The 16,718-nt window shown below is 32.5% G+C and overlaps 1 protein-coding gene across 1 annotated transcript in view; it reads left to right on the forward strand.

Annotated features, from left to right (window-relative positions):
- Nucleotides 1-16,718, forward strand: part of LOC106735969 (neurobeachin-like) — a 176,659-nt gene that overhangs the window by 119,951 nt on the left and 39,990 nt on the right. Inside the window, 2 exon segments of the mRNA XM_014591546.1 lie at nt 9,462-9,659; nt 10,291-10,424. Of these exon segments, the coding sequence (XP_014447032.1) occupies nt 9,462-9,659; nt 10,291-10,424 (332 nt within the window).

Genomic DNA, 16,718 nt, shown 5'->3' on the forward strand with positions numbered 1-16,718 from the left:
TCAATACATGTAGCATTGGTCTGAGGTCCCGGAGAGCAAGAAAACATTTGATGACTCTCATATTCATTCTGTTCTGGCCAGTATTTTTATTGAAGCATAAGGAGTTGGAGACTTGCCATAGGATGGTGGTTTTGCTGAGCTGAGGAGGTTGAGATTAGAATTCAGGGCTTTTGAAGCAGCTGTAATTTGTGGGACAGAGTAATGAAAGGGTATGAGCTGTTGAGGTAGGTGGTAGTAGTAGTTGTGATGGTTCCCTCTGGATCCCTGGGAAAGGGCTGAGTTGCTTATGGGCAGTGTGAAACTCCATAATCTCTGGAAGGAATAAGATATTACCAGTAGTAGGAAAGAGATAACCAGAATTTATATGGCTATTAGAAACTTAAGTTTTGGCTCAGTGACAGTAGGTTTATATCTATATCCTCAGACGCTCTGTAGTTACTGTAGAAATGAATGACAGTAGTGGAACAAATAATTCAAGGTTTTCTTCTACTAGTTTGTAATCACATGCCATTATTAGGTCGTCAGGAAGTCTTTGCAAAGAAAAATATGTTATGACTTTCCTAACAGCCCAATATTATTTACCTTGTTTTACTGATACAATGTTCACTTATACAAAGTGTATCTTTTATCTTTATATAACATTATTGTTTTTATCATTTAATTTTGTAAGTTCCAAAGTACTAAAATACCCATCCTTTCATGGAACTATGTGCCTGTTAAAAACATAATATTTAATGTATATTAACAGCATCATGTATACAGAATTGTTTGATATTGACAAATGACAGCTTAATTTGTTATGTCTTTTCCTAATAGTGTCATCATGTTAAATGATGTTTTTATCAGTTACTGTTTTTTTTATCATAGCATGTTCCTCTTTTAAATATTTGACACTTTTGCTAATCTGCTCATTTGATATATAGCATTGCAAGTTACATAGATTTGATCAGTTATGTAATTTTCTACTGTGTCTAAGTACTGATTTCATTGCATGCATTGACATTTTCTATGTTAATCATTTTGCCATTTATTGGCATACTCATTAAGGTTATTTTTTTCTACATTCTTTCTAGTTAAGGGAGGGTTATGATTATAGGTCATGCACTTGAATAAACTTCAACAATGTATCTGATATTTATTACATTTTAGGAACTGTTCTAAGCTTTGAGATGAAAAATTATTGAACTTATACTTTCTTAATAAGAATATTGTTACATACCTAAATGTTTACCATTATAAATTGATGTATGTGCCAAAAAGGAAAGAAAATGGAAATATTATTTAAGTTTTATAGAAGGATAATTAATTTCAGCCATAGAAGATTTAGAAAATCTAAAAAGACGGAGGAATTTTAGGGTTCTTGATAGATAACTAGATTTCAGAGCATGAGCACGAGGTGATCATGGTATTTGAGACAGTGACAATTAAAGGGGTAGAAGCAAGGGAGTATATGATGTATTAATTGATTCATAATTAGTCCTATTTATTAATTGGTTCATAATTAGTTCTGGCTCAGTAGGAGAAAACACAATAGGGGAGTTTGATTCATGGTAGAATGTGAGGATAGTCATGATTCATATAAACCCAGTTATTGAAAGATTTGACTGTCACAGTAGTGAATTTTGTTCTTTTTTGTTTTTGGTTTTGCTGTAGGGCATGTAGCCTCACCAGATAGAGACAGAGACAGAGAGAAAAAGAGAAAGTGAGGAATTGAGAGAGAGAGAGAAAGAGAAAGTGAGAACTCATTCCCCAGGCAGGATAGCCATGTTACAGTCCCTTTTCCTCTATTCTCTTCTTGGACTTTTGGACACACATGCACATGTATCTGGCATGTTTTTCAGGCCCCTGAGTCCAGAACTTGTAACTTGCAGTCGACCGTGTGGGACACAATTACCTTATCCTTTTGCCAAAGAGGCCACCTCCTGGCCCTAGATCTTATTTTTCAATCAGATGGAGCTATCAGAAAAATTATAGCAAGGGAATGTATTGAGCATATTTATGTGTCGTCGTAGACAAATTTGGAAATGTAGATGGTAAGGTCTGAGTATTATTTTTTTTAATAATGCCACATTAATATTATTTTGAAAGAAAGATTATTATATAGTATAAAGGTAGTACTATTCTCTCAGTTTGCTTCGGGAAATATAATTTACTGAATGTTGTAGTGTTGTTACCATGTTATATTGGCAAACCTTGCATATAGTGATTGTGGGGAGAACAATGGGTTTTGTCATATATAGGTATTATTTTTATGTAAGCTTAAAGGAAAAATGGCTATATTTTTGACATTGATGAAGTTTTCTAGAGATTAACTTTGGAAAATGACATGCTTCTGTTCTTGTAGCAACTAGATACACATAGTTTTCTGGATTTAAGCAGTATTTTGGCACATTTTCTTATATATATTATGTAATTCTATTTAAGATGGTAAGGATTCTACTCAATGAGGTTTTACTTCATTAGGGATCATGTCACATGTATAGCAGTGATCCATTACCATAAAATTTATGATAAATATTCTCTGAGCAACATTTATGAAAAATTTTCATATTGAAAAATGTTTGAATAATATCATCTAGAAAATAAGGTAGTAATATTAGCAAGCATTTTGGATCATTTTTAAAGAAATGGGTGTTGTTCAATGTGCTTTATATTATTTCATTTTATGTATTAAGTGTATAATAGATGAGAAATAAATAACATGTTGATGAATTCAACCAGTATGTGAGATCCAGTTCAAACTCAAATTTACTAGTTTTGAAGCTAGTGTTTTTTTTTTCTCTCTCTGCTCTTGCAATTTTGTTATATAGATAATTCTTTTATCGGAAGGAATCATATTCATTGGATTGTCAAAAAAGTTGTGACATATTTTTCTTTGTTTTTCTATACAAATATGTGTCAGTGCTTTTCTGATGACCCAGTATAGCCGGATTTCTGTCGGTATTCCTACATTAGTAATTGTCCCCATCATATATTTAAAAGTATATACACACACAGACACAGGACAATAAAGCAATTTTCTCAATTTGTTAATATTTATCGCTGTACTATTTATTATAGTTATTATTTAGGTTTATTATTTAAAATTGTTTTTATCTTAAATTTTTTTTTCAAGTGTTCTCTAATTAGAATGAGCTCATTACTTTTTAAGACTTTGAAAGAAAAAGTCAGCTTCTGTTTATAGCATAATGAGCATCTTGTATCCCTGAGAAGCCCATGTGGTAGACAACATCAAAAAATGTTGGAACAAAAAAATGTTAATGCATATATGAACTGCAAGAATCTGAGGAGAATTTTTTGATACTAGAAATGTCAAGAAAGCATGTATGCAGATAAGTCAACTGGATGTTAACTCATTTCAGCCTATTTTTATAATAAAGACATCTTCAGCCTAAACCTTCACTATTTTTTTTTTGTTTGTTTTTGGTATGGCATCAAAGGAATGGGATCTAAGACTTAAGGAAAATATGAAGTCAAATTGAAATTCCTATGACTTTTTTATTTTTTAAGAGAGGTTTTTTTTTTTTTTTTTTTTTTTTTTTTTGCTATGGGCATGTGTGCCTGATATGTTCCACAAAGCCCAAACTGATAGTAGTGTAAATTTATAGATTGGTATGTCTCCATGTATCTATCAGAAATTAAATAGATTTAGTGAATTATACCTATGATTTAGAAATTTCACATGAGCATGAGCTTATATAGTATAAAAGCCACAAAGAAAACACATGAGGAACGGGCATATTAAGAATCCGTACTCTAGTTTGTTCATTTCTTCTGAGAGATAGAGATGGAGACAGACAACTCCAACAAGTTCTTCACACTGCAATCTGCCTCTTAGTTCACACAAATCATGGGCATATGTTTGCTCAGGGAAGTCTCAGGATGCAAACCCAGCACTTTTCATATGTGAGTCCAGTTACATTTTTGCTGCACTGTCACTTGGCCCTACAAGGGATTTTTGAAACTTTGGACATAAGAGAGTATCAAAAAGTGACTCACCAATTTTAATTGAATTGAGTAAACTTTTAGAAGTAAAATATACAATTGAAAATTTAAACTAAATCAAAGATCCAACCAGTTGGGAACCAGCAGTTAGCATAATGGCTATGTCGCTGGACTCCCACGTAGCTGACCGCGGTTCACTTCCCGGACCTGGTGGCTTAAAACTCACGCTGGGTGCGTGTGTGTGAGTGCCCAAGATCCTGAGAGGAGAATGGAGGAGAAGGGATTGCAGCATGACCATCCTCCCTGGGGGGAGGTGATTTCTCACTTTCTGTCTCTAATGTCTCTTTCTGTCTGTCTGGCGAGCGCACACGCCCTATAGCGAAAATCTCTCCAAAAAAAAAAAAAAAAGAAAAAAAATCTAACCAGTTGATTAAATACAGCTGTAATTAATGAACTTAATAAGTACAATAGTATTGTATAAAATGTATCACAAGGACCAAATAAATGTAAAATAATAATGCAAGTACATTTAAGCAATTTGAGAACTAAAATTAGAAGTTTAATAAATATCTACTCAGATGGGGCTGGCAGGTGGTATGGTAGTTAAGGGCACTTGACTCCCACATGGCTGACTGCAGTCCTGGACCTGGCAGCTTGCTCTTCTACTTTCCCTCTCTCCCTCTCTTATTCTGTCCCTCACTGGTCAAATTAAAATAAATGAATAAATAAAGTTAAATAAGATGATTAAAAAAAATACTCTGAGTACCAGTAAGAAAAAACAGAATGGAGATACAGCAGTAAGAAAATAGGTATTTATTTGAATTTTCCAGAAATAATAAGGTCATTATAAAAAAGAATAAATTCATGCAATTTAAATAAAAGGAACTCAGGTCTTCTAGTGAACCTTTATCACACCTAAGACAATAATAATATCAGAAAAACGAAGAAAAAAGATTAACAACAAAATAATTACAATTAGACTTCCAGCTAATAGTCCTGGTATGTTAGTAGAATAATATCTTCAATGTTCTGAGAGAAAATGACTGTCAAGTTATTGTAGAAGCGAATACCGTGATGAAAGACTCAAAAGTGATCCCTAATGAGCCCTATTTAGCTCTTGTATAACGTTCTCCTTTTGACCTGTGTATTACCTCTGACTTTCTTTTAAACAGTAGATTATAGGAAGGTGATGAATGTTACCCCCTAGATTGTTATGTAATATGAACTCTATATTGCTAGTAGCCACTTTTGTTTTCCTGCTGGCCTTGAAGAAGGAAGAAGCCACGTCATGATCTGCCTGTGGAAAACTAAAGGTGGCCTCTAGGTACAGATGGCTGGTTGTATCCGAAAACGCAGAAGAATTTGGGGTCATAAGTTATATAACTATAAGGAAATGAATTCAGCCAGCAATCTGAATGAGTTTAGAGTGAATTCTTCCCTAGTTGTTAGTCAAGCCTTCAAATGAGAATGCTTCCTGGTTGACACCTTGATTCCAACCTCTTATATCCTCAGTATAGAACCTACATAAGCTCTTTTCTGAACTTAGAACATACAGAAATTGTTAGATTAAAAAAAGATGAATTTTTTTTTTTGAGAGAGATTTTTGCTATAGGGCATGTTAGCTTGCTGGAGAGATAGAAACAGAGAGACAGAAAACAAGAAATCACCCCCAAAGGCAGATGGCCTTTCTGCAATCCCTTTTCCTTCATTCTCCTCTCAGGATTTTGGGGATGCACGCATATGCGCCTGATGTGAGTTTCAAGCCGCCAGATCCAGGACACAAACTGTGGGACTCGCACTATGATTGAACATGTGAGAGTCTAGTGCCTTAACCACTATGTCTCCTGCTGATCCCAAGTATGTGGTTTTTTAAACCACTTTAATCTGTTCAGGCTATTTGATATGCAGCGGAGAAAACTAACACAAATATTGAGTAAAACGTATCTTTAAGCAAAGAAGGAAAAGACCATTTTGGATGAATAAAAACTGAGTAACTATCAATACAGTTCCATTAACGCCGAGTAACTATCAATACAGTTCCATTAAAGGAGTTATAATGGAAAAATGAATTTAATAAGAAATAAATGAGTCTTAAAGGGATTTGATGGAATGAGTTGTATGCAGAGATAGTTATAAACATATAAACATATCTAAGCAAGTTGATTATATTAAAATATTGATAATAGTGATATATTTAATTACTGAGATAGATAAAAGTTAAATGACTAAATATGGATATTTGTACTTTGAGTGAGTGGTTGCCATTGCTAGAATTAAAACATTTTATAAGAATTTTATTCAGAGGCTGACATTAAGTTGAACATGTATTTTAAATTTCTAGGTTCGTTACTAAAAACAGATGGTGTTTAATGTTCAAATCAATGAGGTAAGAAAAGCGCAAAGAGAAGAGAAATCTCAGGTTCCCAAAAGAGAGGTAGTAAAGAAGAAAAAAAGATGGAGATTAGGGAAAGTAACCCAGAATAAGATGGAACAAATAAATAAGCAAATCATAATCACAGTAATTATAAATATAGTGTATTCTTTAATAAGTAAAAGATGTACTCGGTTATATGGTATTTATAAAGATAGACTCAAAATATAAATATACAAAAAAGCTGAAAGTGAAAGGATGAGAAATATATTAGGGAAATAGTACCACAACAGTTCTGGGTAATCGTTACATAAAAGAAAAAAAAGACAATGTAAATTTAAGACCGAGAACGTTATTTTAGAGACAAAATTAATTGTATTTGTTTCATTGAATAGATAACCAAAGCTCTGATCCAAGTAGCTCAACTTTGTTTGCTTACTTCTAATACTGAAAAAGCTAAACATACTTAAAAGTAAAAGATAAAAAGTACTGGGACCAGCAGTTAGCGTAATGGCTAGGTCGCTGGGCTCTCATGTAGTTGACCGTGGTTCGAGTCCCAGACCCGGTGACTTAAACTCACTTTGGGTGTGTGTGTGCGCGTGCCCAAGATCCTGAGAGGAGAATGGAAGATAAGGGATTATGATGTGGCTATCCCCCCTAGGGGGTGATTTCTCACTTTCTGTCTCTCTTTCTCTCTCTGTCTGGCGAGCACACGCACCCTATAGCAAAAATCTCTCAAAAAAAAAAAAAAAAAGATAAAAAGTTTAAGGCCCGGCAAGTGGGATGGTGGTTAAGGTGCTAGACTCCTACATGGCCAACCACAGTTCAAGTCCTGGACCTGGTATCTTGCTTTCTCACTTTCTCTCTCTGGTGAATGCACTTCCCCTATAGCAAATTTTAAAAATAAATAAATCGAATTAAATAAATAATTCTTTAAAAAGAGATAAAAAGTAGCATCCATAGCCACATGTGCACATATTTTAAATTATTTATGTTGCTTTTCTGGGGAACATGTGTGAGTATTAACTGTCTGTGTCCCAGTTTCAGTTAGAAATATTCTTTAAGAGACTAGTCCAGAAGTAGAAGACTGGGTTTGACTGATGTGTTTGGTCTGTAGAATGTATTTTTTTTTAAAGAACTATTCTTATTTAATTTTATTTATTATTATTGCTATTTTAAATTTGCTAAGGGCACATGTGCTTACCAGAGAGAGAGAGAGAGAGAGAGAGAGAGAGAGAGAGGAAGTGAGAATACAAGCCATCCAGTCCAGGACTAGAGCCATGGTTAGTCATTTGAAAGTCCAGAGCCCCAACTACCATGCCACCAACCACTCCCTGTACAGTGTTTTAAAATGTTTGAATTACATTTACAAATTAGGTGATTTTTATATGAAAATACAGATTTCATTATTCTCTTGAAAAACGATGAAGAGCTGGCAACATTGTATAATAATTGACCCGAGCTGAGGTTTGGGGGCACTTGTAGCTAGAACATTCACTTACTAGTTGAGGAAATTCCCACTAGGAATTTACTTGTCTATCTGTGTACATAAGAATTTGAATTTGTAACATTTAGTTTAACCTTAGTGTAAGGAAATTGGAGCACATTAGTTAAATAATTTCCTAATCCTCAAAAAGATAATTAGTAGCAGAATTATAATTATAATTCAGATGTCTTTACTATAAATGTGTTGAACATTCACTGTAAATGAGAATATTTGGAATTATGCCCTGGCTTCCTCCCTCCCAGATCTTAATTTCTCTAGACTTTTGATTTTGTAAGCTGAAAATAACAGTAATGATATAATGTGATTGTTGCAAATATTAAATGTTATTTGTCATTTTTAGATTAATTATTTGCAGAGGATTTTTTTTTCAAGGTTTTCGCAATAGGGTGCATGTGCTTGAATGAAGAGAAACACAGGGAAAGTGAGAAATCACCCCCCAGGGGAGATGGCCGTGCCACTATCTTTTCTCCATGTTTGTCTCGGGATTAGGGGAATGCTTACACACATGCCCTGAGTGACTTTTCAAGCTGCTGGGTCTGGGACTTGAACTGTGGTTGACCATGTGGGAATCCAGCACCATAACCACCCTTCACCTTAACCACCTGCCAACCCTCACAGAGTAATTTTAACACTTTTAACAATACCTTTCTTGTTATAGCTGAGACTTCTTTAGTTCTTGTTTTTCATATAGAGTAAAACATATTTTAATGAACTTTGAGCTTAACATCTTTATTATGGTATTCTTGTGGATTAACACTGGTATTCCTTACAGTGGTATGCTTTTTATAAGTACATAAATATTTTTGCATATTAACTTTTTCTATAGTTTAAATCATAGTCATATTTTTGTATAAGTTCTAAGTGTTTGTATGCAAAAATGTGTCGTGACTTTCCCCCTACAACCCAATAATTGAGGTGCTAGGCACTGTTCACATACATAAATACTTAGTGCTAAAAAGAAAGATTAAATTCATTCTATGAAATTGTAAAGTAAAATCCCATTTATACTTAATGTCATTTATGACTATAAATACTTTTGAAAGTGTTAACAAGAAAGATTAAATATGTGATATGAAGTAGAAAAGTAAAATCCTATTTATATTTAGCCTCACTAACTTGATTTTTTCCTATAAAATTGTTTTACAAATAAAGCAGAATAAAAATGAGAATATGAAGGTCTGATTTTTTTTTTTTTGGTAACATAATCAAACCTAATTCTCATAGAATCAAAGAAAGAATAGCTAAGCTACACCACTAAGTAGTGCCTGACATATAGAAGGCACTGAAGAATTGACTTAATATTGTAAATGTTTCTCTGCTTTAAAAATTTATTTTATTTTGGGACCAGCAGTTGGTGTAATGACTATGTCGCTGGACTCCTATGTAGTTCACCACGGTTCAAGTCCCAGACCCGGTAGCTTAAATCACACCAGGTGCATATGTGTACATGCCCAAGATCCCGAGAGGAGAATGGAAGAGAAGGGATTGCGGCATGGCCATCCTCCCAGGGGGTGGTTTCTTGCTTTCTGTCTATCTCTGTCTTTCTGGCAAGTGCACGCACCCTATAGCAAAAACCTCTCCCCCCCCCCAAAAAAAAATCATTTTTGAAGATTATTTACTTTAGTTTTATTTTTTCAGAGTACCTTCAAGTTTAAATCTGAGAGTGATATTCACTTGGCAGAACATCATAAACAGGTCCTATATGATGGGAAACTTGCAAGTAGTATTGCCTTTACCTACAATGCTAAGGCCACTGATGCTCAGCTATGCTTGGAATCATCACCAAAGGAAAATGCATCTATTTTTGTGCATTCCCCTCATGCTCTAATGCTCCAGGTAGGTGAATAGCAGTTTAGCTTTCTATCAGCATTGACAGTATCTTTGTTATATATAAAACAAAACAGTGATCCTTTACAGATATAGAATTGCTGTTTTTTTTCTTTTTTTGTTTTTCAGTTCTTTAAATAGAAGTTTTGCTTTTTATCCCCTTTTTTTCCTTTTTCTTTTAGCAATGTACTTTACTTTGGCCCAGCATCTTTTGTAAAAAAACTCTTTTACATTTCTTATATGTTCTAGGTCTTTTGAAATAAAGTTGATTAGCTGAACAGTTATCAAAATATATTTTGCTTTAAGAAAGTATTACTAATCTCTAACATAAAAATGAACTTTTTAAAAATCCATTAATAATATTTATTTAAAAATATCTTTTGGTTTTAGCTTCCTATTATCAGTGTAAAGATTTCTCAGCCTAAGATTTGTAATTCAAAAGTGACTAGCAAAAAAAAAAAAAAAAAGTGACTAGCAAAGATACCTGTATTTTTAATTTTATATCTATATTAAAAATATATAGTTGAGGTCTTAAAATGTCAAACTATGTTACTTAATTCTCATAAAGATATTTGGAACAAGGAAATAGTAATGAAAATTTTGCTATACAATGTTAATAAACATTTTTGTTTTTAAACAGGATGTGAAAGCTATTGTAACACATTCAATTCACAGTGCAATTCACTCAATTGGAGGGATTCAAGTGCTTTTTCCACTTTTTGCCCAGCTGGACAATCGGCAGCTCAATGACAGTCAAGTGGAAACGACTGTCTGGTAAGTTTTCTTTGAATGTAAAATTGCTGATATTTTGTGTGTGCTTAGATTTGCATGATATCCTCAGTTATATGTGAATATCTTACAGTAGTTGGGTTTTGTCCCCTGAGAATGCTAATAAAAGCATTTAAAACTAAGACCGATACATACATTTACACAATATAAAAGAAACCCTGGCCATAAAGAAATGCCCTCCCTTGTTATTAAATAAAAAATTTTTACCAGATGTAACACAGTGATTAAAATATACAGTTGAGGAAAATGTTAATGTTGACCTTATCCTTTCCGAATATTCATGGTTTGGATTGTCCATGAAATCTTGGGATGTTGAGGAATATCACCAGGGTAAAGTTTATTCATATGAATAGTATTTAGAATGATTGTGTAATTTATGTTTTAAAGAGGATATTATCTTATAATACTATTATCATGACATAAGACTAGCACAATATTAATTAACTTTTTTTTATATATAGTTCATTTTTTAGGATGATACCTAACTAATTTGTGGCGTATCCAGATATTTACAGTTAAATATTTTCCAATGAGGTTAGCTTTTCTTAGTTTTTTAAGAAGTAACTTATTAATCAAATTCAGATTTAATGTTATATTTTAGAATGATATATATAACAAGTTAAATATAGCTATTGTGTAGTTAGTTATTTTGACAGTGATGTACATTGCTATACATGGGAATTTTAAAGGGCATAATATGTAAGCCTTAATTGTTATTCCCAAAATAACTGAAGACTGCTTTGTTAGTATCTATACATATACTTGAGATTCTTTGTGGGTCAACAAATTTCGAGTCGATGGAAAAACAATGAATGAAAGGGAAACGTTTGAGGCCTAATTAAACGTAATGCATGAAATTCCTATGTGTATTGTCTAAATTACCTATTAATGAAATTCTGTTTATTTTTGCTTATGACATTGTTTGCATACTGGGACCATTTTTGTTCAAAGTATAAATCTAAATATACACCTTATTTATATATTTTCAACCTTCGGTTTCAGTCTATGGGTCATGCTTTCTTTTGTGTCAATCTAAGTTTAGAGATTTGAAAGTAAAAAGCTTCAAAGGGAATCTTGAGGTCATGCCCTGCTATGTTTTGCTATGAGATCTTAAATAATTTCACTGGAAAGCAGATCTGTGTAATGTAAAAATCAGACTTTAATTTCTAGTTCTGTTTTTAAATTCACACTATTTTAGTATTTATCTAAGTTAAATAAGAAATATCAGTTAAGTAAAACCCAGTAAGTACTCTGAAAAGAATTTGAAGTAGTCACTAAAGACTTCCATCTTTATGTAAATATTGTTTATAAATTAATATAAAATACATAGTTTTTAAAACCTGAGATGGATTTTGTTGCTCAGTGATGACTAGAAAAAATGTAACTTAGATTATCACAATAATTTATTCTGTCATGAGCACCTACTGTAAAACCTTAGTGCTAAAGCCGTATTTAACTGTTGATCTGGTCCATTCATCTAAGACATATTGTTATTTTTTTTACTGCCTGCTTTCAAAACTCATTTTAGTGTTTATATTATGTCTTGGTATTTAAATCATATTTATTTCATTAGGAGATAAAAATGTGAGTCACCATACCAATTTTCATTTTGATTTGTTTGTTTTTAGTTCTTTATATCATTCATCTTAATTGTTCTCTATATCTAATTCCAACTTTTTCAGTGATGTATATTATATCCTTAGTTTGTAGCCAGTATAAACATATAACAAAAACATGATTACTCTCTTTAATGATATATTTTTAATTCAAAGTACCTTATGACTTAATTATATGCTATTTTTAATTACTATCTATTTTTTATTGTTTTCAAGCTTTTGATATCTGAGGGCAGTCTTGTATACAATTGTGTGTATTAGTACTGTACTCTTTCGCTATTTTAAATTTATGAAGAGGTTATTATGGAGAAGTATGAACATCAGTGAGTTTTTCATTTCTTAAAATATTAGAAGCAAATTGTTAAATGGGATTTTTTCTTTTATTTGAAGAATATTCTTGGCAATGAAGGGATAGATAGAATTTCTTATTTTATGACTAGATTATCAATTCATATAGATGAATGTGATCTTCAAATAAGACACATCACCTTATTTTTAGTCAATATGAAATTGTTCCAGATGAATTAGAATCATTTTAAAGTTTTTAAATCTTCCAGAGACTATCCAGTATAGTCCTTTTTTTCCTTTGAAAATCCAATTATATAATAAATACATGACAAAAATTGCAGAATTATCTAATTTTTGCAGAAATTGAGCTAAACTCTAAAATAAGTTACTTCTTTGTCATCTGTGTTTCAAGTGGAAGCATTTTATCTTCCATGCACTTTTCTCCACTAAATAGTCCCTTTTTATGAAACATTTTATAGGGTTTGTAAGCCTTATCTCTGTTGGTACTAATATACCATTCTTAATAACCTTGATAGGTTTTTACTTTATAGAGGGGATTTAGAATTTAAATAATTGATTGAAGGAATAATATTATTTTTCTGAATCCCTCAAAGATAGCTTTATTTGTATTGGAGATTTTTGGGGGACTTTGTTTTATTATAAGGGCTTTATATAAAGGCTCTATTTTAGTTGTTATATGTGTGAAATTTCAGTTCAAATAGACTTAGATTCAAGTTCTGACTTTACTACTTATTGGTACAACTTTGAGTATGTTTGTGTGTGTGTGTATGTGTGTGTGTGTGTCTGTGTGTGTGTGTGTGTCTGTGTCTCAGTTTTTATCATCATAAAATTGGAATAATACCTTATAAAATTATGTAGACTAACTGCAATAGAACATGTAGATCACACATCACACATAGTAAGCACTTGGTGCATACTGGTTTTGTTATGATGACAATGAACGAACTGATACTATAAAGTTATCTATAATACTTTAGTTTTATATTAAAATATTAAGCAATATGTCACCAGTCTTAGAGGTATAGGTTGTTATAATAATTACCATATTACGTTATATGTGAATTACTTTCTACCAATGGTGCTATTTACAATAGAGAATTACTAAGTGATTAAGTAGTACTTGATATTTTGTCAGTTGTGGTGATGAAAACTGGCTTTGAACTGTCTATTTTGTAGATATATATGGTAGCTTAAAATTGAAGAATATGTGAAAAAATTTTTAATTTTATTATATTTTTAGAGAGATTTTTGCTATAGGGTGTGTGTGCTACCCAGAGAGACACAGAGATAGAAAGCAATACCAAATCATTGAAGACTGGACACATTTAGGACAATTTCTCTTTGGCCGATTTTTGGATTTAGTGTCCAGATATCTAGGAAGAAAACGTTTATTGCCTTTTTCTCTTAACATGTAGTTAGTTTTCATCATGGTACAAGAAAATTAAATAGCAAAATTAGTAGAAAATATTGAACAGAGTCAAACAGATTGTGATAACACATAGTATTTTAAAATTTCTTCACCAAGAGAAAAAGGAAAGTATTGAGAGAAAGAGTGCCCTGGGGGCCTGAAGCTGGAGGTGCTTCAGCCTACTCTACTGAGGAGACCTGATATATTTATATGGTAGGGGTGAAAGGGTAGGGTCATGAGTATGGCTGGTACTTTGATTTGGTTACACATATATTGGGGTAATTGAGAAGTCATGATGTATTTTTTTCTATGCAAAAATGCAACATGACTTTTCCAATGACCCAGTAGTATTTTTGAGACAATCTATTTTTTAAATTTTAAATTTATTTATATTTTTAGAGAGACTTTTGCTATAGGGTGCATGTGCTCCCCAGAGAGACAGAGAGAAAGAAATCATTCCTGAGGGGGAGTGACCACACCGTAGTCTGGCCACACCATAGTCCCTTGTCTTTCATTCTCCTTTTGGGATTTTGGGCACACATGAACATACACCTGGTGTGAGTTTTAAGCTGCCAAGTCTGAGACCTGAAGCATGGTCAACTACATGGGAGTCCAGAGACATAACCATTAAAGCCATCTGCTGGTCCTGAGGCAATCTATTTTTCAATAAGTAAATTAGGCCACCATGTAGTTACTGTTGTGATTTTTCTTTACCATATTATATTGTAATTATTCCCCATAACCTCAAATAATTCTTCCAAATGATAAAGGCTATTTGGATGATTTACTGTTTGTTGGGAATAATATTTGGATGTTTTGCTATTTGTTGTGAATAATATTATTTTATAGTGGACTTGTTGCTTCCTTTCAGTCTAGTGGATATCAAAAACAATAACTAAATAAATTGTTTTCACTAGATATATTTATTCAGTGACTAGAAAATGAACAAATGATAAATTAATTAAAGAAGCATAACTCCAACTCTTAAGTGACATTATTTTTTTTATTTTAATGACTCATTAAGTAGAAACTTCATTTTTTTTCATTTCATGATTATATATGTTATTGACCGCCAATAACATATTCTTCTTACACTGTGATTTTTCTTTAAGGACATATGCATTTTTTAAAGCAGTACTAGAAAAAAAAACCTTTTATGTGTGACTTAGAAAAAAAACTTTGCTTTGAAAAAATGTTTTCTGCAACATGGTATAAATGGATATGTGTATATCAAGCAAGTAGAAGTATAAGATAGTAGTTCTTATTAGAGACAGTATGATACAGTGGCTAAGCACGCTTTTAGTTTCAGACATATTTGGACTCAAAACCTCGTGCTATTACTATCTGATCTTTGATAGAAATGTTCATGGGTTTGTAATGTTAGTACATAGCATTTTTTGAGTACTTACTATGTCTCAGTTCCATCTTTTGAAACAAATGTTTTTGTGTATACTTATGGTATATGACATGGTGTTATGGGATACATGTAGATAGTAAAATGGTTACTGCAATGACTGAAGCAAATTAGTATGTCTGTCATTTCACATAGTTATACCTTTGTGTGTGTGTGTGTGTGTGTGTGTGTGTGTGTGTCTAGAGCAGCTAAAACCTCATTTAGCATGAATCTCTTGTTCAGCACAATTTGGTTATCCATAGTCCTTGTGTTATACATTAAAATTCTAGACCCGTTCATCCTAAATACCTGTTGCTTGGTATCCTTTGATTTACATCTGCCCAATTCTTCCCCACTCTACCCCTTCCCAGGTAAGCACTGTTTTGTTCTCTATCATTATATTTGAATTTTGCCAGTCACTGTTATTGTGTTATTTCATTTAATTGTTGGTTGATTAATGAGAGAAACCAAGTAACTTGCTGGCTGAGACTTAATAGAACTGGGATTCTAATCCTGGAAGCCCCAACTCTAGAACCCTCACTCTGATCTATCATGGATGACTGGGAAACACTTTTGCCAGCTATGGGATGATCTTAATAATATCAACTTTATCTGATTACAATATGAATTATATATATATGTATATTCTTATAGTGTCTGGTACATAGTTGGCTTTTAGTGAGCTTTTGTGCTGCTTTCCTTAGTGAGTACTAGACAGTACTGATGGCATATCATTTTTTGTTGCTAGAATTTATTTTTAATGTTTTTCTAAACTGTAAGTATTTTTATAAATCAATTTCACGTGATAATTTAAGTAGATTCTTTTTACTATATAAATATACTTGGGTGTTGAGTCAAAAATAAAACAGAAGCCTTATATGATTAGAGAAAAATATACAGAGCAAAATTAGTTTTCAGTGCTAACCAACACTAAGTATTAATAGTAAAGTATTTAAAATGGAATTCATTAAATTTAATAAAAGCTTTATGTAGAGTTATTGAAGAAAATCACTTATTATGAAAAACACTTTAAAATAGATAATAGGAAAAGAGCTTATTTGATAAGTCAGTGAATCATAAGCCCAGAAGAAAATGGAACATGCCTTTTTTTTAATGAGTGACAAAAACCTTAAATTGTTAAATGTACTGTTAATTTCACTATTAGATTTCTTTTGTAAAGACTCAACTGAGTAACAAGAAGTTGCCTGAGAAAGAAGAGAAGGCTGCTTTTACATTACAGTTTCCCTTTATTTCAGACAGGATAACATATTTTATTTTTTTACTCCTTACAAATTGCAGTATGTTCAATGTAAATTTCATTTTACGCTAGTTAAATCTCACTAAACAAATTAGTTTTGGGGACCAGCAGTTAACGTAATGACTAAGTCGCTGGACTCCCACGTAGTCGACTGCGGTTCATGTCCCAGACCCGGTGGCTTAAAACTCACACTGGGCGCGTGTGCGTGCATGCCCAAGATCCCGAGAGGAGAATGGAGGAAAAGGGATTGCAGGGTGGCCATCACCCCGGGGGGGGGGTTTTTTAGTTTTATTTC

The sequence above is a fragment of the Tupaia chinensis genome, unplaced genomic scaffold (genome assembly GCF_000334495.1).
Source record: "Tupaia chinensis unplaced genomic scaffold, TupChi_1.0 Scaffold000597_1, whole genome shotgun sequence".
NCBI lineage: Eukaryota > Metazoa > Chordata > Mammalia > Scandentia > Tupaiidae > Tupaia > Tupaia belangeri.